At 38.9% G+C, this 23,412-nt stretch overlaps 1 protein-coding gene across 43 annotated transcripts in view; it reads right to left on the bottom strand.

The window, feature by feature from the left end:
• PTPRD (protein tyrosine phosphatase receptor type D) overlaps nt 1-23,412 on the bottom strand; it is a 2,308,100-nt gene that overhangs the window by 12,254 nt on the left and 2,272,434 nt on the right. For all 43 annotated transcript variants that reach the window (XM_055092146.2, XM_055092147.2, XM_055092152.2 and 40 more), the window contains 5 exons: nt 15,147-15,432; nt 14,544-14,722; nt 13,788-13,914; nt 12,331-12,456; nt 5,024-5,178 (listed from right to left, as the gene is read on the bottom strand). In XM_055092146.2, the coding sequence (XP_054948121.1) occupies nt 5,024-5,178; nt 12,331-12,456; nt 13,788-13,914; nt 14,544-14,722; nt 15,147-15,432 (873 nt within the window). The remainder of the gene's footprint in view (nt 1-5,023; nt 5,179-12,330; nt 12,457-13,787; nt 13,915-14,543; nt 14,723-15,146; nt 15,433-23,412) is intronic.

Here is a 23,412-nt window from a genome sequence, read left to right as displayed (position 1 = left end):
GTTTTGGTATCAGGATGATGCTGGCCTCATAAAATGAGTTAGGAAGGAGTCCCTCTTTTTGTATTGTTTGGAATAGTTTCAGAAGGAATGGTACCAACTCCTCTTTGTACCTCTGGTAGAATTCGTCTGGTCCTGGACTTTTTTTGGTTGCTAGGCTATTAATTACTGCCTCAATTTCAGAACTTGTTATTGGTCTATGCAGAGATTCAACTTCTTCCTGGTTTAGTCTTGGGAGGGTGTACGTGTCCAGGAATTTATCCATTTCTTCTAGATTTTCTAGTTTATTTGCATAGAGGTGTTGACAGTATTCTCTGATGGTAGTTTGTATTTGTGTGGGATCGGTGGCGATTTCCCCTTTGTCCTTTTTTATTGTGTCTGTTTGAGTCTTCTGTCTTTTCTATCTATTTTGTTGATCTTTTCCAAAAGCCAGCTCCTGGATTCATTGATTTTTTTGAAGGGTTTTTCGTGTCTCTATCTCCTTCAGCTCTGTAGTGTTCTTAGTTATTTCTTGCCTTCTGTTAGCTTTTGAATTTGTTTGCTCTTGTTACTCTAGTTCAATTGTGATGTTAGGGTGTCGATTTTAGATCTTTCCTGCTTTCTCTTGTGGGCATTTAGTGCTATAAATTTCTCTCTACACACTGCTTTAAATGTGTCCCAGAGATTCTGGTACATTGTGTCTTTGTTCTCATTGGTTTCAAAGAACGTCTTTATTTCTGCCTTCATTTTGTTATTTACCCAGTAGTCATTCAGGAGCAGGTTGTTCAGCTTCCATGTAGTTGTGTGGTTTTGAGTGGTTTTTTTTTTAATCTTGAGTTCTAATTTGATTGATTGCACTGTGGTCTGAGAGACTGTTTGTTTGTTATGATTTCTGTTCTTTTGCATTTGCTGAGGAGTGTTTTACTTCCAATATGTGGTCAATGTTTGTTAGAATAAGTGCAATTTGGTGCTGAGAAGAATGTATAATTCTGTTGATTTGGGTGGAGAGTTCTGTAGATGTGTATTATTAGGTCTGCTTGGTCCAGAGCTGAGTTCAAGTCCTGAATGTCCTTGCTAATGTTCTATCTCATTGATCTGTCTAATATTGACAGTGGGGTGTTAAAGTCTCCCACTATTATTGTGTGGGAGTCTAAGTCTCTTTGTAGGTCTCTAAGAACTTGCTTTATGAATCTGCATGCTCCTGTAGAGGGTTCATATTTATTTCGGATACTTAGCTCTTCTTAGTGCCTTGACCTCTTTACGTAATGCCCTTCTTTGTTGGTTTAAAGTCTGTTTTATCAGAGACTAGGATTGTATCCCCTGCTTTGTTTTGCTTTCCATTTGCTTGGTAAATATTCCTCCATCCCTTTATTTTGAGCCTATGTGTGTCTTTGCATGTGAGATGGGTGTCCTGAATACAGCACACTGATGGGTCTTCACTCTTTATCCAATTGGCCAGTGTGTGTCTTTTAATTGGGGGCATTTAGCCCATTTACATTTAAGGTTAATAAGGTTATGTGTGAATTTGATCCTGTCATTATGATGTTTGCTGGTTATTTGACTGTTAATTGATGCAGTTTCTTCCCAGCATCGACGGTCTTTACAATTTGGTGTGTTTTTGCAGTGGCTGGTACCAGTTGTTCCTTTCCATGTTCAGTGCTTCCTTTAGGAGCTCTTGTAAGGCAGGCCTGGTGGTGACAAAATCTCTCAGCATTTGCTTGTCTGAAAAGGATTTTATTTCTCCTTCACTTATGAAGCTTAGTTTGGCTGGATATGAAATTCTGGGTTGAAAAGTCTTTTCTTTAAGAATGTTGAATATTGGCCCCACTGTCTTCTGGCCTGTAGGGTTGCTGTCGAGAGACCTGCTGTTAGTCTGATGTGCTTCCCTTTGTGGGCACGCTGACATTTGTCTCTGGCTGCCCTTAACATTTTTTCCTTCATTTCAACCTTGGTGAATCTGATGATTCATTATGTGTCTTGGGGTTGCTCTTCTAGAAGAATATCTATCTTAGTGGTGTTCTCAGTATTTCCTGAACTTGAATGTTGGCCTGTCTTGCTAGGTTGGGGAAGTTCTTCTGGATAATATCCTGAAGAGTTTTCTCCAACTTGGTTCCATTCTCCCCTTCACTTTCAGGTAAACCAATCAAAGTAAATTTGGTCTTTTCATATAGTCCCATATTTCTCGGAGGCTTTGTTCATTTCTTTACTCTTTTCTCTAATCTTGTCTTCATGTTTTATTTCATTGAGTTGATCTTCAATCTCTGATATGCGTTCTTCCACTTGTTTGATTTGGCTATTGATACTTGCGTATGCTTCAAGAAGATCTTGTGCTGTGTTTTTCAGCTCCATTAGGTCATTTATGTTTTTCTCTAAACTGCTTATTCTAGTTAGCAATTCCTCTAACCTTTTTTTCCAGGTTCTTAGCTTCCTTGCATTAAATTAGTAACATGGTCCTTTAGCTCGGAGGAGTTTGTTATTACCCACGTTCTGAAGCTGACATCTGTCAATTTATCAAACTCATTCTCTGTCCTGTTTTGTTCCCTTGCTGGCGAGGAGTTGTGATCCTTTAGTTGTGATCCTTTGGAGGAGAAGAGGCGTTCTGGTAGAAGAGGCGTTCTGGTTTTTGGAATGTTCAGCCTTTTTGTGCTGGTTTCTCCCCATCTTCGTGGATGTATCTACCTTTGACCTTTGATGATGGTGACCTTCAGATGGGGTCTCTGGGTGGACGTGCTATTCCTTTCTGTTTGTTTGTTTGTTATTTTCCTTCTAACACCCAGGCCTCTCTGCTGTAGGTTTGCTGGAGGTCTATTCCAGACGCTGTTTGCCTGGGTATTATCAGCAGAGGCTTCAGAACAGCAAAGATTGCTGCCTATTCCTTCCTCTGGAAGCTTCATCCCAGAGGAGCACCTGCCAGATGCCAGCCAGTGTTGTCCTGTATGAGGTATCTGTCAGCCCCTACTGTAAGGTGTCACCCAGTCAGGATACGTGGGGGTCAGGGACCCACTTGAGGAGAGAGTCTGTCCCTTATCAGAGCTCCAACACTGCACTGGGAGAAATGCTGCGCTCATCAGAGCTGCCAGGTGGGGAGGTTTACGTCTGCTGAAGCTGTGTCCCCCAGGTGCTTTGTCCCAGTGAGATGGGGGTTTTATCTGTAAGTAAGTCTGTGATTGGGGCTGCTGTCTTTTTTTCAGAGATGCCCTGCCCAGGGAGGAGTAATCTAGAGAGGCAGTGGACTCAGCCCTGTTGGAACTTCTTGCTGGCTTTGTTTACACTGTGAGGGCACAACAAACAGCCTACTCTAGCCTCAGCAATGGCAGATGCCTCTCCCCTCACGAAGCTCGAATGTCCCAGGTGGACCTCAGACAGCTGTACTAGCAACAGCTGTACTAGCAGTGAGATTTTTCAAGCCAGTGGATCATATGTTGCTGGGCTCTGTGGGGGTGGGACACACCAAGCCAGGCACTGGAGGGAATCTCCTGGTTTACCAGTTGTGAAGACTGTGGGAGAAGTGCAGTATCTGGGCCAGAGTGTACTGTTGCTCGTGGTACAGTCTCTCACGGCTTCCCTTGGCTAGGAAAGGGAAATCCCCTGACCCCCTTGTGCTTCCTGGGTGAGGCAACGCCACACCCTGCTTTAGCTCACCCTCTGTGGGCTGCACCCACTGTCCAACCAGTCCCAATGAGATGAAATGGGAAATGCAGAAATCACCTGCCTTCTCTGTCAATCTCACTGGGTGCAGCAGACCAGAGCTGTGCCTATTCAGCCATCTTTCCAGCTCTGTAAGTACATTGTTGTTTAGACATAATGCTATTGCACACTAAATAGACTATAGTATAAAGTAAACACAACTTCTATATGTACTGGGAAACCAAAAAGTATGTGTGACTCCCTTTATTGTGGTAATCTGGAACTAAACCCCCATAACATCTCTGAGGTATGCCTGTAGTTGATTCCATGTGTCATTTCCTACATGCTCTTTGGTTGGTTTGCAAAGGATGTTTAATAACTCAATAGAAAGTAAATGTACATAGATAAAGGTTTGCTTCTTATAACATGCCTGAGAAACAAAGGATGCTAGAAAGGACTTTAAACATCAGCTAAGATAAATAACTGAGGTCCACAGAAACGAGAAACTTCATTATCATAGAGCCAAATAATAGACTTGGGCTAAGATATCTGTGTTCTAATCTCAATTCTAATATTTGTGCTATTTTGAGATCCTGCCTTCTATGTCATAAAGAACTATAGTTTTCTTTGATGTGCTGAAGCAAAATATATTTTTTAATAAACTCTGTCAAGAGTTTCACCATAAAAAGATTAGCTGTCAAGTTGCTAGAACCCTCAAATATATTAAATAAAATTAGGTGAATTGCTTTTGTTAGAAGGTTTTTGCATAGCAACTTCCAAAAACACTAAATTTATGGTGAATGTCTGAACTATTTACTTGCTATTTCTTTCTATTAACTTCAATGACTTGAGTTATAAAATGCTCTAGAAACTATTGAAAATAATTAACTTGAAGGTGCTTCATTTTCTGATATAGTAACACTTTTCAAGCAAATTGCATTTTTTTAACTGAGGTACCATACTAAGCACTTATTAACTGGCAGAAATTAATATTGTCATTAAGATTTATTTGATAGCTATTCATGAGTTTTTCACAAAGACAAACAGTTATCAGTGCATTGCTATGAAAGCAAAAGCAAATATGAAATGATTAACAACGAATTATTACTAGGGGAGGTACCAACAATTCCCATTAAGGTAAAATTGGTAATTTGGTTTGTCTAATAGGAAGCAAATTTTGGGGCTAAACATTTTCCTCTGATTATTTTCACTTTATGAAAAGAAAGAGAAATCAATCCTGCTTTAAGTAAGTTTTGTAATACATTTCCAAGAATAAAATGTCAAATAAGCAAACTTACTACAAAAAGTGTATACAGACAATGAGTGTATACAGACAATGAAGAAACACCACCACTTATTTTCACAGTTATCACTGCTTTAATCACAAATGGAAACTTACCATTCTTGAACTGTAACTTACCTGCAATGGACTGAAATGGGTCCATCTTGGCCAAACTGTTCTTTTGTTTTATGGACTTGGCCGATGAAGTCAATAAATCCTTCTCCGGACTTTGGCACTCCTTGCTCTGGCCAGTCAGTGAACTGGAACTGCCTTACTGTTCGGGACTGGCCGTCCTTTAGAAGGAAAGCCACATACCCGGCCGCAAAGGAAGACGCCAGGAGGATTCAACAAGCGTACGGACCACAAGAACAATCATTTTTATTTCCCGAAAACAGAAAGGGTAGAAAAAGTTAGGAACATGTTTAACTAGAAACTTAGTTATGTTGATCTGCTATAAATATTGTCCACACTCACATACCTTTAAATCCTACATTTATTTACTCTTGCAGTGCCCAGTTAAAAACCTGGTTCTCGTTAGTAGCCAGCCACATAGTTCCCCCATTAGCAAATGTTTCTGAGACCCAAAGTTTGGGTTCGTAACCATTCATCATGGCTGCATTCCTTCCAAAATGGAACATATATATTCCATTTCAACAATTTCAGAAACTAATTACTTTGTAGTAAATAGTGAAACAAGCACCTAGGCATGTCCTCCCAGACCAGAGCTTTTGCAGTTGTCACAATAACTTCACATCTGCTGTGCTTGCGTATTTCTACCGTTGTCAAATGACAAATGGTGAAATTTAAACTATCTGACACAAACCCGGTAGTTGCTGTTAACCTGGATGCCCCCCCCATGTCTCAGAGGAATACAATTTCTAGCCATGGCAGGGGACATAGCATGAACCATATGACTGTGCTGTTAAGTGGGAAGTAAAGCATCCCTCAAGGATACCAACGACTATTAGCAAACAAATGCCCTTTTCTGAAAAAGAGCTCTCCCTGGCTGACCACAGGAATTAACAGTCTGTGGAGGGCTTTAACATAGATAAAGCAAAAGGTAGAAACAAAAGCCAGATGTAAGAGCAGTCTTTCTTTTTTAGAGTGATTAGGTAAAACTACTCTGACTCATGAAGTATAGCTGGGTTGAAAAGAAGACACTAAGGCATTTCTGATTCCTTGTGGAAATTTAAGGTGTTTCTAGAAGTACAAGAAAAGTGGAAGGGAGCCTCTGTTTATAGAAGCAGAAATAATACATTGCCCATCAACCTTCTCCCCTGACTCATCAACAGAGAGAAATAATCCAAGCTTAGAGAGACTGATCTCATTTGAAGAGGTCCTACTCCTAAATGGTCTCTTCTCATTAAAGAGGCTTCAACTTCTTCCTCCTCTGTTTTTGTTAACACATTATTTCCTCATCAAAGTTTTTTTAGATACACGTGTGCATGTTCCCAAGGTTCCGGGTAAGTGAACAGGGACTCAATCTTTAATCATTCACTCATATTGAGAAGAGAGAGGATCTCAGTGTGAGATGAGCACTCATCACCTCGCCTGGTGGTTTTCACAGGGACATGCCAGATTCCTGACTGATGTTATTTGGGGATGGAGATAAACAGGAAGATGACACCAAGTGTGTGGGAATACTGAGAAATAGAGAAAACTATTTGGCCCCATAAGTACCTTATGGATGGTTACCATGGAAGCATGATTTACTTCCCTCTGTTTCTGGAGAAGATTTGGAAAGCACAGGAAGGAGACCCAGAAGCTAGGTAATACAGATTTATTCTCCTCTGAATGTCCTGGGGATTTCATTTCTGACCACAGTTGCTTTCAATAGCAAGAAGAGGTCATGTGTGCAAATACCTTCTATTTGGAGGAAAGACTGCCTGACTTCATTTAAAGGTTACCTGTTTAACAATACCGTAATTTTCAACCCAGAATTGCATATCCAGCCAAATTAAGCTTCATAAGCAAAGGAGAAATAAAATCCTTTACAGAAAAGCAAATGCTGAGAGATTATGTCACCACCAGGCCTGCCTTACAAGAGCTCCTGAAGGAAGCACTAAACATGGAAAGGAACAACTGGTACCAGCCACTGCAAAAACATACCAAATTGTAAAGACCATCGATGCTATGAGGAAGCTGCATAATTAACGGGCAAAATAACCAGCCAGCATCATAATGACAGAATCAAATTTGCATATAACAATATTAACCTGAAATGTAAATGGACTAAATGCCCCAATTAAAAGACACGGACTGGCCAATTGGATAAAGAGTGAAGACCCATCTCACACGCAGAGATACACATAGGCTCAACAGAAAGGGATGGAGGAAGATCTACCAAGCAAATGGAAGGCAAAAAAAAAAAAAAAAGCAGGGGTTGCAATCCTAGTCTCTGATAAAACTGATGACTTTAAACCAACAAAGATCAAAAGAGACAAAGAAGGCCATTACATAATGGCAAAGGGATCAATGAACGAAGAAGAGTTAACTATCCTAAATATATGTGACCCCAATACAGGAGCACCCAGATTCATAAAATAAAGCAAGTTCTTAGATACCTACAAAGAGACTTAGACTACCACACAATAATAATAGGAGACTTTAACACCCCACTGTCAATAGTAGATCAATGACACAGAATACTAGCAAGGACAATCAGGACTTGAACTCAGCTCTGGACTAAGCAGACCTAATAGACATCTACAGAACTCTCCACCCCAAATCAAGAGAATATATATTCTTCTCAACACCACATTGCACTTATTCTAACATTGACCACATAATTGGAAGTAAAACACTCCTCAGCAAATGCAAAAGAAAGAATGGAAATCATAACAAACGGTCTCTCAGACCACAGTGCAATCATCAAATTAGAACTCAAGATTAAAAAAAAAAACACTCAAAACCACACAACTACATGGAAGCTGAACAACCTGCTCCTGAATGACTACTGGCTACATAACAAAATGAAGGCAGAAATAAAGATGTTCTTTGAAACCAATGAGAACAAAGACACAATGTACCAGAATCTCTGGGACACATTTAAAGCAGTGTGTAGAGAGAAATTTATAGCACTAAATGCCCACAAGAGAAAGCAGGAAAGATCTAAAATCGACACCCTAACATCACAATTGAACTAGAGTAACAAGAGCAAACAAATTCAAAAGCTAACAGAAGGCAAGAAATAACTAAGAACACTACAGAACTGAAGGAGATAGAGACACGAAAAACCCTTCAAAAAATCAATGAATCCAGGAGCTGGCTTTTGGAAAAGATCAACAAAATAGATAGAAAAGACAGAAGACTCAAACAGACACAATAAAAAAGGACAAAGGGGAAATCGCCACCGATCCCACACAAATACAAACTACCATCAGAGAATACTGTCAACACCTCTATGCAAATAAACTAGAAAATCTAGAAGAAATGGATAAATTCCTGGACACGTACACCCTCCCAAGACTAAACCAGGAAGAAGTTGAATCTCTGCATAGACCAATAACAAGTTCTGAAATTGAGGCAGTAATTAATAGCCTAGCAACCAAAAAAGTCCAGGACCAGACGAATTCTACCAGAGGTACAAAGAGGAGTTGGTACCATTCCTTCTGAAACTATTCCAAACAATACAAAAAGAGGGACTCCTTCCTAACTCATTTTATGAGGCCAGCATCATCCTGATACCAAAACCTGGCAGAGACACAACAAAAAAGAAAATTCCAGGCCAATATCCCCGATGAACATCGATGCCAAAATCCTCAGTACTGGCAAACCGAATCCAGCAGCACATCAAAAAGCTTATCCACCACGATCAAGTCGGCTTCATCCCTGGGATGCAAGGTTCATTCCACATATGCATATCAATAAACATAATCCATCACATAAACAGAGCCAATGACAAAAACCACATGATTATCTCAATAGATGCAGAAAAGGCCTTTGGCAAAATTCAACACCACTTTGTGCTAACAACTCTCAATAAACTAGGTACTGATGGAACGTATCTCAAAATAAGAAGAGCTATTTATGATAAACGCACAGCCACTGTCATAACGAATGGGCAAAAACTGGAAGCACTCCCTTTGAAAACTGGCACAAGACAGGGATGCCCTCTCTCACCACTCCTATTCAACACAGTATTGGAAGTTCTGGCCAGGGCAATCAGGCAAGAGAAAGAAGTAACAGGTATTCAATTAGGAAAAGAGGAAGTCAAATTGTCTCTGTTTGCAGATGACATGATTGTATATTTAGAAAACCCCATCATCTCAGCCCCAAATCTCAAGCTGATAAGAAACTTCAGCAAAATCTCAGGATAAAGAATAAATGTGCAAAAGTCACTAGCACTCCTATATACCAATAACAGCCAAATCATGAGTGAACTCCCATTCACAATTGCTTCAAAGAGAATAAAATACCTAGGAGTCCAACTAACAAGGCATGTGAAGGACCTCTTCAAGGAGAACTACAAACCACTGCTCAACGAAATAAGAGAGGACACAAATGGAAGAACATTCCATGCTCATGGATAGGAAGAATCAATATCGTGAAAATGGCCATACTGCCCAAGGTAATTTATAGATTCAATGCCATCCCCATCAAGCTACCAATGACTTTCTTCACAGAATGGGAAAAAACAACTTTAAATTTGACATGGAACCAAACAAGAGCCCACAAAGCCAAGACAATCCTAAGCAAAAAGAACAAGGCTTGAGAGATCATGCTACCTGACCTGAAACAAACAAGGCTACAGTAACCAAAACAGCATGGTACTGGTACCAAAACAGAGATATAGACCAATGGAACAGAACAGAGGCCTCAGAAGTAATGCCACACATCTGCAAACATCTCATCTTTGACAAACCTGAGGAAAAACAAGAATGGGGAAAGGCTCCTCTACTTAATAAATGGTGTTGGGAAAACTGGCTAGCCATATGCAGAAAACTGAAACTGGATCCCTTCCTTATACAAAAATTAACTCAAGATGGATTAAAGACTTAAACCTAAGATGTAAAACGATAAAAAAAACCCTAAAAGAAAACCTAGGCAATACCATTCAGGACATAGGTATACACAAAGACTTCAGGACTAAAACACCAAAAGCAATGGCAACTAAAGCCAAAAGTGACAAATGGGATCTAATTTGACTAAAAAGAGCTTCTGCACAGCAAAAAAAAAAAAACTACCATCAGAGTGAACAGGCAACCTACAGAATGGGAGGAAATTTTTGCTATCTATCCATCTGACAAAGGGCTAATATCCAGAATCTACAAAGAACTTAAACAAATTTACAGGAAAACAACAACCTCATCAAAAAGTGGGCGAAGGATATGAAGAGACACTTCTCAAAAGAAGACACTGATGCAGCAGACAAACATATGAAAAAATGCTATCACTGGTCATTAGAGAAATGCAAATCAAAACCACAATGAGATACCATCTTACACCAATTAGAATGGCGATCATTAAAAAGTCAGGAAGCAACAGATGTTGGGGAGGATGTGGAGAAATAGGAATGCTTTTACACTGTTGGTGTGTGTGTAAATTAGTTAAACCACCGTGGAAGACAGTTTGGTGATTCCTCAAGGATCTAGAACCAGAAATACCATTTGACCCAGCAATCCCATTACTGAGTGTATACCCAAAGGATTATAAATCATTCTACTATAAAGACACATGCACACGTATGTTTATTGTGGCACTATTCACAATAGCCAAGACTTGTAATCAACCCAAATGTCCAACAATGATAGATCGGATAAAGAAAATGCGGCACATATACACCATGGAATACTGTGCAGCCATAAAAAAGGATGAGTTCATGTCCTTTGCAGGGACGTGGATGAAGCTGGAAACCATCATTCTCAGCAAACTAACACAGGAACAGAAAACCAAACACTGCACTCAAAAGTGGGAGTTGAACAATGAGAACACACGGAAGGGAACATCACACACTGGGGCCTGTTGCGGGTTTGGGGTCTAGGGGAATGATAGCATTAGGAGAAATACCTAATGTAGATGATGGGTTGATGGTGCACCAAACCACCGTGGCACATGTATATTTAAATTATGTAACAAACCTGCATGTTCTGCACATGTGTCCAGGACTTACACTCCAGGAGCACAAACAAACAGCAAACGTAGTAGCTAAGAAAATTATACAATCACAGGGAGACTTTAAAAAAAAAAAAGGTGAGCAACTTCCGGTTTCAATCTTCTTTTGTTTATTGTGATCAGATTTAAGTTGTGCATGTGTGGAATAGGAAAGGTGTCTCTGCCATTGGTGGGGCCTGGTCCCTTTTCTTTATCACCAGGAATAGTTGGTGAGTTTACTCAAAATGCACTTTCTATTTTCACTCACATACCTAGCTTCAAATTCTGAAAGAGCACTATTTTTTTTTTTTTTAAATGGTGGGGCAGGTTACACTCAAGACCTAGAGATTTAACTGCTGCCTTGAATACTGTCACCTTCAGAATAGTTAATATAACTTTCTGGGATTAACAGGTCTGTCAGCTAGGCCAACCCTCCTGCTAACCAATTTCTCTTTCACTTAAGGTCAACAGCCAGGGCCAGGCTTTGGGGATTAGCAGAGACTCTCCAAACCTAAGTTTGGAGAAAGCTGCTTTCCAGAAAAAACAATGGATCAACTAAATAGCTTTACCCTGGAGTTTTATTCAACCTACCCACTGTGACAGTTCCAAACACAAGGCAGGTCTTTGAACTGACCTGGTCTCCCTTAAGATGTGTTTGTAATCATGGGTTGAAAGTGGCCAAAGGCAAAAGATATCAGAGTTTATGCATAGAACATCTTACATCAGGGCTGAACCTTGGACACAACAATCCAGATAAGAAATGCAGGATGAAAATTAGCCAGCAAGGGTCATGGGAGCACAGCTCTCATGGACAGACACATTAGCACACTGAGGAATAAGCCATGCCAGGAATCAAATTAGAATGTGCAAAGCTTGTCAGATTTTTCTGAAGAATGCCATTTGCTCTGCAGTTTTAAAATCATACCAAATTAACCTCTGGGTCCATATGACCTAAAGGGCTTTGCAAAACAACAACATATTTAGAGCCTCAAGTAATGAAGAAGTCAAAAAAGCTCCAAAGAGCATGAGCTGAGAAGGTGAATGTAAGCACACCCAATCAATCAGTAAACACTTCCCAGCACAAACACTCACCAAGTGCATCCCCAAGGTTGAGTTGCCAGATGTTATGTTTGAATGAAAGCCAAACTAAGGTTTGTGAGAAAGCTTGCCAGACAGAGGAAGAGTTACTCTTACATATTAAACATAAAAAAAAAAAAACGTTCTCCAGAATGAATGATTTCTCTTTGGGACAATAGTCAAGTGGCAAGTGCTTCTCCCAGAGAGAGAGAGAGAGAGGTATCTTAGACTACTTTTCAGCTAATGGTTAAGAGTTGAAGACTGTGCCACCTTACCCTGGCATCTGTGACCTTGAATTCCCTTAGGATATACTGTGGCATGTTGTACTCAGCCATGGGATCTACAACAAAGTACTGGTATCTTGCAGACCGTTCTGCTGGCCAGTATTGGTGACATTTCTCCTAAAAGGAGAGAAGATTAATGTTAAACTATGCAAAGTATAAAGAACATCCTGTATATCATCTATCTATCTATCTATCTATCTATCTATCTATCTATCTATCTATCTAATCTATCTAATTTCCTTATCCCATTAATAAAATTTCAAAATTCAAGGCAATTCCAATTGCATATGACTCAGTTTCTCTTTGAAACCGTGAGCTCCCTTCATAGGGAAACCCTTTGGTTCAGTATTTGCCTATGGCATCCAGCACGGTCTCTGGCAGATAGTAGCTGCTTAATATACACGAGTTGAATTGAGAATTGAATACTTTCATAGGGTAAGCATCTTCATACCTACAAGTTATCCAAATAATTACATCAGTCCTTGGACAATGCTGGCCATGACAATAACACATTGCACCACCACAGCATACTTGCACCACTATGGTTTGGAATGAAGAGAACCATCAGTATGGACATAGAAAGAAACCTCCGAATTGATTTGTTCCAATCTTACTTGTCAAGGAAACGAGGGGCCCAGTCCATTTTAATGACTTGGCTAAACCCTGCAGAGTCATTGGCCAAATCAGAGTAAGTCAGTTACTTTCCTAGTCTGATATTCTTTTTGTTCTCTCTGGGGGCTCTGCAAGTTGGGCTTTAGCTGCACTTCTATTTAACTTACACAAAGAAGACAGAAAGAAAATATCTGAAGCAAATACGAAAAAATGCTTACATCAAGTCAATCTAAGAGGTATCTCTAAATAATATTAGGTCATAGTGGTAGAGCAGTATTAATAAATAGTAGAAACCTTAAGTATTTCTAATACTATTTTATGTGTATTTCAAAAAAAAAAACCCCACTTTTTTCAAAAGTCGATCTGGGATTACCAGGTTATATCCTTAGAAAAACTATGTTGCTTTCCAACACTTTATTCAATGGGAGTGAAAGGTAGGCAAGTAAGAATTTGCCTCAGGAAGAAAAGACAGTCAAGTTCCTTCATAAGTAGAAATGAGGGCACATCAAACTCTAGCCTGTCCAGAACAAAAGGCAGTAAGAATATGCTAAAAGAAGTCCGACATAAGTCAAACGGGGACACCTGCTACTCATTTGTCTCCATGCTTGTGCTTCACTGGAAACAAATCACTAGATCTTTCTTTAAAACACATAAATTTAAAAACTTGATGTGGCTTTACAAATTTAGAAAGTAACAAGGAATGACGGTCCGGATTATGTCCAGAGTACACTGCATTTCAAAAAAAATGAACCAGCACAGGAGTTATTGAAACAAAGTATTCATTTCTCCACAGAGTAAATGTCTTATGAGGAGACACACAAGGGCCACACACTTACTCTGCCCATTTCACGCAGCTTGGTGAGCATCACAACTATGGTGGAATTGTGTTCCCAGAGCATCCGCCAGAAGTCTTCAGTGGTCTCTGCCAAGGGCCCCTGGGTAGCGATGTAGGCTTTCTGTTGTCTGAATTACAGAGAATGAAAAGAATGTGTTAAAGTAAAGTATTTAGAGAACATGCAAAAGCGCACACTGGATACATAAACATCAACCTGGTAATAAAAAACGAAAACATATTATTAATGCAATTGCGGTAAATTCCTGCTAAGATTAAATAATCAAATAAGAGCATTTAATACATTTTGGGGACTTCGCAAACTAAATTGCTTGTTAATATTATGATGTATGTCTTCATCATTATTATTTGAATTTTAGCGCAATGCTAATAGCTTAATTTCATTGTCATACAAATTACTTAACAAACACTTAGATGTGCAGCTTCATTTTCTAGAAATTATTCTCACACAATCTATTAAATTTATGAAATATGGTACAAAACAGATTCTTTATTAACTACTTACATATCCAATTGGCTTATGAAAGAAGAGTGCAGAAGGCCAGATTAAACACTTCATAACTACTACTTCTAACTAACTCCTATCCAAAATAACAAAAAAACAAATACCAAGGGACTAAATGATGACCTATGCAGAAAGAAAATGTCTTTGAATGGAGATGAAATTTATTCTGGTTATTAAACTAGGGCACATGTAAATATCAAGGCTTTGGATAGTCAGGGGAGCAAAAGTAGATACCTGTATCCATCAATAAAACTGGCATTGATGTAATCAGATCCTTCTACTCCACGGATAGGCTGCAGGCATACCCTTGTGGATTCATATGGCATAATATTAACAAGGCGATTTTTGAATTTATTACATGGAAGATTGGCACTGATAAACCTTGAGGTGTGAGCTTTTGAGCTGGCTAGACGCTGTTGAATAGGAGAAAAAAAAGAGGAAAAACCCAACAAAGATCATTTTCACCTACAGTTTGAATGCAGTGTACCCCAGATTTCCCTTTTAGATATAAATCTTTTGTTTACTTAAAGTAAATGACTATTCAAATTGTACTGCTTTTCACATCTACCTAATCACTCTCTATAGCCCACTGGATTTCTATATATTTTCTGAAAGTATAATCTCTCAAACTAGGAGACATAAGGGCTCAAGATATTGTTAGGAAGCAAAGAATAGAAGAGGAAAAGGGGAGGAATACATTTTATAATCATACACCTGAGGGAAAGGTCAAATGAATCTTGTACTTCACAAATTTGAAAGGTTAAAGTAAAGCCACGACTCAAAGACAAACCCAGAATGACTTGCTCCTGAATAACCACATCACATCCAACACCATACCTTAAATTCGAGCTCCATTCCTGTGACATTCTCTCCCGTTTCTATTTGTGTCAGCTTCTGAATGTAGGCATACAAGTTTCTAGCTGGCACTTCGGTATTTCCACAAGTCACTGCTTCTAACAGTGCATCATGGATAAAGATGTATTGGTCTTCTGTTTGAACCATATAGTTCCTCTGGGCTCTCATTAAAGTTACATGGCCATAAATATCTACAGTTTTTTCATGCTTTATTCTTTCTAACATGGCATCTATGACGATGAAGCAACCAGTCCGGCCAACTCCCGCGCTATGAGGAAAATAGAGAAGAAAAGCCCAAATAAACCTATCAGAAAATCAATACATAATAAAAGTATTTTTATTATTCTTATTAACTAGACCTTACATCCATTACTTCTACTCAAATAGCTATTGGGATGACTTTGTAATACTCTAAAGTCAAAAGTATTATCTAGGCACCATAATCAGAGGACAGGGAACAAAAGACTGAGTAAAATTAGTTTAGTTTTAAAATGTAAAAAATATTAAATCCATAATCACTATGTTCCTTGATCATGCAATACAAAGTGAACATTATTTCGAAAACTTTTGAAGTCATTATGAAAAAAATACAAACATTTAGTCTGTCCATATTTAGAAGATAGTTTTATATATTGGTCCAGATCTGGCTAGGCTATAGTTCTTGCAAACTCTCTCAATCTGTTTTCGTCCCATGTACAAAACATAAAGATTGTTTTTACAGTCTCAAGCTAAACCTCGGATGCTTCCTATTTATCAAACCCTTCAGGCTGAGGACATTTATGTGTCAAGTATGGTTCAATCCAAAATACTTTCTCTTCCCGATCATGCGTGTTTATCAGGCTGGTAAACATGTCATCAACAGGAATAGGTATATAATAGGTATATATTACCATCTTAGGTAACAGGCAACAGACAGCCTCCTTCATTTGCTACATGCTATGTTTCCTGTCATCTGTGTATCTATGTGTTCATTTATTGTCCATCCCTCATTGATCTGTCCATTTCTTCATTCAATAAACAATGAAGTACTCTGCTAAGTGAAATAGGGGATAGGACATCAAGATGACTTAGATGCTATCTCTAAAGAGCTCAGAGTGTATCGAAGGGACGTAATACTTTATACACAGCTATTTCTAAACAAGAAAGAAAAAGGATGTATTAGTTTTGTATATGATGTGGCATTTGAAGTAGGACTTGAAGGACAGGAAGGATGAGGAATTAAAGATGTTATAGTATGAACAAAGGACGGATGGCTTTGGTAATCACACTGCTGCCTCTGGGAGCTACATGTGAAATTTTCATAGGTCTGGCAAGGCACCTTTGCAACGAAGATACCAGAACTCCAAAACAAATAAGTTAATGCTCACCAGGGTGCCTGTCTCAACTGAAATGGCAGTTTCTGTTTGGTATCATAGTGGCTGCAAGGCAGTAAGAGATAATTTTTTTTAAACAAAATAATACCTTTATTTAACTGCTGAACAGTGTATATCAAAGCTAGCTTGCATACAGGAGCTCTGTGGTTTATAGACTGGGCTAACTAGCTGGGAATTTGATATAACCACTACTTTAAAATAGGTTACTTTTTTATGTCCTATGCCACAGGGCCCCTGAATACTGATGCCAAGAATCCAATCCCAAGTATAAACCCACAAATTGACATGACATTGATATATCATGCAAAAGCCTTCTGAGACAGAGAGTCCTACAAATGATAGCACATACCTTAGCACAGACCAATTGGTAACCTGATGCAAACATTAATATAGAGCAAAGTCAGCCTGGTGGTTCCAGTTCCTTGAGATCCATGAAGTCTCATTTTATTTAGTTGGTTCTAAAGAAACCTGTTAGATGGCGAGTTTTCCCCGACATTCCCCATTCCTACCCTCCCAGGTGGTTTTAATCACCCTCTGCCTCAGATCCCTGGTTGCCCTCAAATACCCCTTTACTACAATTCTAACCAAATTATATTATTAATTTAGGGCAGCCATCCATAAACAACAGCATACATCATCTTGAGAGCAGGAACTGCCTTAAAAAAAATATTTGTGTGCCCTACACAAAGCATGCAGTAAGTGCTCAACAGTGTTTGTGAAATAAGTAAACAAATTAGTGACTGGCTTGAGATGCCTGCAGTAATGAGCAGCCCGTCCCGGTAAGGTAAGCCTACTTAGGAAGCAGGACTCTTCAGACCATGCAAAATCCTACATTTGACAAGGGTTTGGAATTATGTAAGGAGTACCCGAGGACTCCTCTGCATAGTGTTTGATCAGGAATAAAGAGACAGGAAAATCACTTTAAGTAGTCTCTTTGCTGGTCTCCTGATATGCCATCAGATTGCAGTTAAAGGAACCTAAGTCAGACTCAACCTGGAAAAGATTTGTCTTTCTGGGTTTCTTTCAAACTCCATGTTTGGCAGGTCCTGAGACTCCAAGTAACATCTTTCGTTCTTTCTGTGTTGTCTTTCTAAATTGTCTTCATTGCAGCTGTGAATCGTTTCTAATGGACACAGTTTTATGCAGTTCTTCCCAGTGGAAACCACACTGTAAACCTTAGAACTGAGCCCTATACATCAAGTCAATTCTAGATAATGGCAGGACTATTTTCTCAAAATATGCATCGGGGACCATTCAAATGTCTGGATGATGCATGGTTCTATATTCTGGCAGAAAGATGCTACAGAATCTTGCAAAATTGGTAGGAATAACTCCAACTCTAAACAGTATCAACCTTTTCATAATGGTGATTTTTTTTTCCAAAAAATAAGGGAAAAAAATCAAATACGTTTGAGTCCAAATCATGAATTGTGGGATGAAAAGAAATAACAGAGGCTATGACTTGAACAAAACCTATTTTTTTTCCCCACAATTCAAAATATTGTTAACTGCCCAATCTTGCTATTCATATGGAAGATAGGGAAGGAGCTGACGTTTGGAACTTAATGTGTTACCTTTTTCTAGGATGAAGAATTCTTGAGGGATTTAAACATTAAATAAGTAAGTGTTTTCGCTTGAAGCAAGACCTTGAGGCTTAAGGTACCTCTTCAGACATCAATGGCTGTGTGTCCTTGAGAAAGACATTTTAACCCCTTCCTTATATTCCCATATTTCTTAAATGATAGTGACAGTTAACTCTTATTAATCTTAATTTTCTAGTGAGTCTAATTATCCAGTAAGTCTTAAGGCTAAATTAAAAATACCAAGTGTTTTGCAAACATAATGGAAAAGGCAGTTACTTTCTAGGTACAAACTCCATTTTTAACATTCAGTCTCTAAAGCTGACAATGAGAAACAAGCAATGTAATGCTGGGAAAATTATGACAGAATTACTTTAGAAACATTTGAGATTTGGCTTTTAAAATCTTGCTTTCATCTACTCTCTCAAGCTGCTCTTCCTTTCCTCTGCCTTCTTTCCAATAAATGTGCCTTATACCTGAGGAGCTTTCTGCGTTCACATTTATCATCGTGGCAAATGAGATGGCAGGCAAGGGCCTTCCTACCACAGTGCTTGACACCTAAGAAGCATTCAGTAAATGTTGGTTTCCTTTCCCCTTCTCTGACAACACTTGGGAACTGCCCTGAAGTCCTACAGTCATGCACGCCATACCTGGATAGCAGAGAAGACTCAAATGCAGGTTCTGAGGTGTTAAAATTTAGCACCCTGTTCCCAGCACCCCCAGTGCTTCACAATGCTTTCCACCATTTAGGTCAGCAGTCATTGCCAAATATGGTGACTTTCCTGTAGAGCGCTCGTCTGTGATATTTCATTGGCAGCATTTGACTATCCCTAATGCAGGTTCCTAGAAAAGCTTTCTATCCTTGGTTTTAAGGACACTAGTCAAGGGAGTATGGGAAACATCAGATACTCCCTTGGGGTTAATGGTAGCAAGGGTGGAGATTGTGGCATTACTCCAGACACAAAATAATCCAAAACAGGTAGTACACGAAATCAGCCCAAAATAATCGTATCATGATCCTGGATCACGGTTCCATTGATTCTGTAACAGGGTAGAATTCCTACCACGTTTGAAATCGAAATCAAAGATGAACTCTAAATGTCATCTTCAGAAATCTACTGGCATCCGTTCAGACTGTGCCTCAGTATGTTTCGTTTTGTTTTTTTTTATTTGACTCCAGTGCTAATTCTCTACCTGCCTCTCTGGATTCTTCCATCTGTATCAATTTCACAGATTACATATCTCTGCCAGTCCCCAAAATGTAGATAATGCTCCAAAAGTTCTGTCCTTCTTTCTCTCAGTAGTAGTCTCCAAAGGATTCCTAAAGTGATGCCTTTCTTTTTCAGCACAAGTGGAGATCTATATTTCAAACTGTCTTCAAGTTTATCAAAAATAAAGATTCTAAGCTTAATCAGCATCTTCTCCTTTCAAATCTGCTCCTCCCACTCTCAGGCTCTCCTTGACACTCAGGTTTAAAACTGAAAAATCATCTTAGACTCTTTTTGCCTCTTACCCTGCAAAATAATAAATTATAAATTGCTATGTATTCAAACTCCACGATTTTCTTCAACTCCCCATCAGTGGTGTGCTAGAGCTAGCAAAAGCCAATCCTTACATTTTCAGGGATTATTTGCTGAAATAAATATATTAAAAATAAAGGTAATATATAAAACTCATTGTTTCTTAATTGTTTCAAATTATTTTATGCTCTTGAGGTGAAAACATCACACTGAGTAGTCCCCTTTTATCTATGGTTTTGACTTTCTGCAATCTCAGTTATTTGCGGTTAACCACGGTCTGAAAATATTAAATGGAAAATTCCAGAAATAAGTTTTCAATGACATACCTTTCTGAAAAGTGTGGTGAAATCTCAAGCCCTCCCTTTCCATCCAGCCCAGGGTGTGAATCAATCCCTTTGTCCAGTGTATCCATGCTATACAGGCTGCCTGCCTGTTAGTCACTTAGTAGCCATCTCGGTTATCCGATGGACTGCCCTGGTATTGTAGTGTTTGTCTTCAACTAACCCTTATTTTACTTGATGGCCCCAAAGTGCAAGAGTAGTGATCTGGGCAATTTGGATATGCCAAAAAGCAGCTGCAAAGTGCTTCCTTTAAGTGAAAAGGTGAAAGTTTTCAATAAGGAAAGAAAGAGAAATCGTATGCTGAGGTTGCTAAGATCTATGGTAAGAATCAATCTTCTATATGTAAAATTGTGAAGAAGGAAAAAGAAATTCATGATTGTTCTGCTGTTGCACCTCAAACTGCAAAAGTTACGGCCATAGTATGTGATAAGCACTTAGTTAAGATGAAAAAGGCATTAAATTTTGGGTGAAATACATGAACAGAAACATGTCATGACTGATGGCAAGTGAGCTTGGTACTCTCTGGGGACTCAGGCATCCACTGGGGATCTTGGATCATATCCCCTGCGGATAGGGGGGGACTACACTAATGATGTGCTGGTGATCGTCTCTCTCTAGTGACCTCATGTTTGTAGCTTGAAATCATCCATGGGAATATTTACACCAAAGAAATCAGGAAATACTACTTTTTTTCTCCCCAGAGAGCAGGTTTTTACATATTTACCAGCACATATGACTATGCTAAAGCATCCGTTCCCACCATCCAGGGACAGACAGGAAGAGTTCCTAACTTTGTTCTTCCATCCATATTTGTTGTATTTTCATGACTCTGTCGCCTACTATTCCACAAACATTTACTGAGTGCCTACCATGTGCTGAGACATCGAAGAAGGAATGAGCAGAACAAACGTGATCTTTCCTGTCGGAGCTTACAGTTTAGTGGGAGAATCTGACATTAAATAATTACATGAATAAACATCTAATTACAAATCTCAAGCGGCGCTGTGAGACAAATGTGAAGGATGCTGGTAGAGCACCTTTGAGGAAGTGCCATTGAAACTGAAATCTGTTATGGGCTGAATTGTGTTTTTCTTCTCAAAATTCATATGTTGAAACGCTAACCCCCAGTGTGACTGTATTGGACACAGGGCCTTTAGGGAGGTAATTAAGGTTACATGAAGTCACAAGGTGGGAGCTTTAACCAGATAGGATGGATGTCCTTGTAAGAGGAAGAGACACCAGAGATCTTTTTCTCTATGCATACACAGAGGAAAGGCCATGTGACGGCACAGTGAGAAAGCAGTCATCTAAAAGCCAGGAAGAGAGGCCTCTCCTGAAACCAACTCTGCCAGCACCTTCATCTTGGACTTCCAGCATCCTGAATGGTGAGAAAGTAAGTTTCTGTTGTTTGAGCCACTCAGTTCGGAGTATTTTGTTATGGAAGCCCCAGCAGACTAACGCAATACCTAAAGGTCAAGTAACTGTTTGCTAAATAAAGAGGGTGGAAAAGCTTTTGAAAAGATATCCTAAAAAAACGTGCTAGAATAGACAACATAGCACATTTGAATAACTAACAGAAAGCCATCGGCTGAAAGGCAGTGAGGGAAAAAGAGGGCATGTTCCACATAGTTATTTTCCATTTTAGGGACTGGCTATGACATTTTTATTAAACTTATAACCACATCAGCAGCATTTATTTAGAATAATTCTGCCTTACATGTTTCACAGTTTATCTTTCTGACATGGCTCATCTATTGTTGAGTTTATTTTGATGCATCTATTGGTTGGCTGGAATATGTCTTTGAATAATGCTTTATATAAGATATGCATGGATGCTACTTTTTCTGATGCCTTATATATCTGAGAAACCCTTTGTGGGTTTCTTTTTTTCTTTACATATGGCCAACAACTTGGTTTTGTGCAGGATTACTGGGCTCCAATATTATCTCTTTAAACTCTAAATACATTGCTTCATGGTCTTTGTCGTCCTTTGACAAAGTCATAGGCCAGTCTGGTTTCTGGTCTTTTAATAGTAATTTTTGCCCCAAGTAATTGGGGGTTGTTTCTTTAACTAACTTGGAGGTTCAAAAATTTCATCTAGATATGCTTTAGGCATTGGTCTCACTGTTAAAACCGCAGGGCCCTCAGGTAATATTTTCATTACAAGATTCTTGGCTGTTCCTCAGCACTAGTTCAAATTAAACATGTTTTATGCTTTCCCACCTCTGGGCGTTTGTGACGCTGGACCTTCTACCTCCTTCTCATCTGTTGACATGTACTTTCCTTCAAGATTCACCTCAACTGCTGCACCCTGAATCAACATTTCCTTTTGATTGATTCCTCCTTGGACTCTTTTGACAATTTATAACTATTTTTTCAGCAACTGCCTTACTTTAGTTTTGTTTTCTGGTTATTATCCTTATGCCAGTTGGTGCTCTCCTCCAGGGAAAAGACAACAGCTTCGTTGTCTCTACTGTTTGGCAATTTCCATGCCAGGGAAATTGAAGGTGCTCAACTCGAGTGACAACATTTATAAAAAAAAAATTTAAAAAACTTTAAAAATAGCAAGCCCTCTCCCAGATCAATAACACATAGGGGAACATTTCCCCGAAGCCCCCAGCATGGGAAAATTCCTTTGATACATGTTTACAAAGATAAAGGAATGCTTATAATTTGATGAGATGCAAACAACCTGTGCTTATGCTTCACTCCAATTGCTGAGAAAGAACAAACCTCCGGCACTTTTTTTTTTTTCCTTAAGAAATTGAATGTTGAAAATTCAGAGCTTTTAAAAGTATCCCAGCCTACTTTTGTTTTCATTTCCAAGTTCCCACAGCAGCATATATTTATTTTGTTTCCTTCTCCAATTTACTCTTTTTTTGTTCACCCATCAGTATCTGAGTGCAGTGCACCTCTCAAAATGAAGGATTGTACTTCTAAAAGCAAATGCATTTTTCTTTGATCCTGAAAAACTCAGCTCTCCATTGCAGTGATAATGACGGAACCCTATTTAGTGCTGTTTGTTTTTCATCATTTCAACAGCCTTCAACTTGAAACATGATAAGAACAGCAAAACTGATAAACCACCCTTATTTTTATCTGTTTTCTGTCAGAGTAGTTGCCAAGCACTGAGACAGATTTTTCTAAATATCTTTTTAAAAAAGGAGTGCATAACCCTGTGCTTCAGGCTGAGGCCAGCACAATTTAGTACATTTATTATGTTATGTTACAGAAAATTCCAGCAAAAAGAGAACGGCACGTTTATATCGAGTCTAGCATTATGTTGGTCTCTGTTATCCCTAAAGTAAAATCAACTTTTTATTTTCCAGTGAGGACAACGATTCCACTAATGAGAATCAGAACACAAACTCTATATTTGTTTGACTTCAGCAGCAAACTAAATTATTGCTAAACTTTAGTGTTTTTTTTTTTTA

This window comes from Pan paniscus, chromosome 11 (assembly GCF_029289425.2).
Source record: "Pan paniscus chromosome 11, NHGRI_mPanPan1-v2.0_pri, whole genome shotgun sequence".
Lineage (NCBI taxonomy): Eukaryota > Metazoa > Chordata > Mammalia > Primates > Hominidae > Pan > Pan paniscus.
The sequence above is the reverse complement of the archived record's forward strand: the minus strand, read 5'-3'. Positions and strand labels throughout refer to the sequence as shown.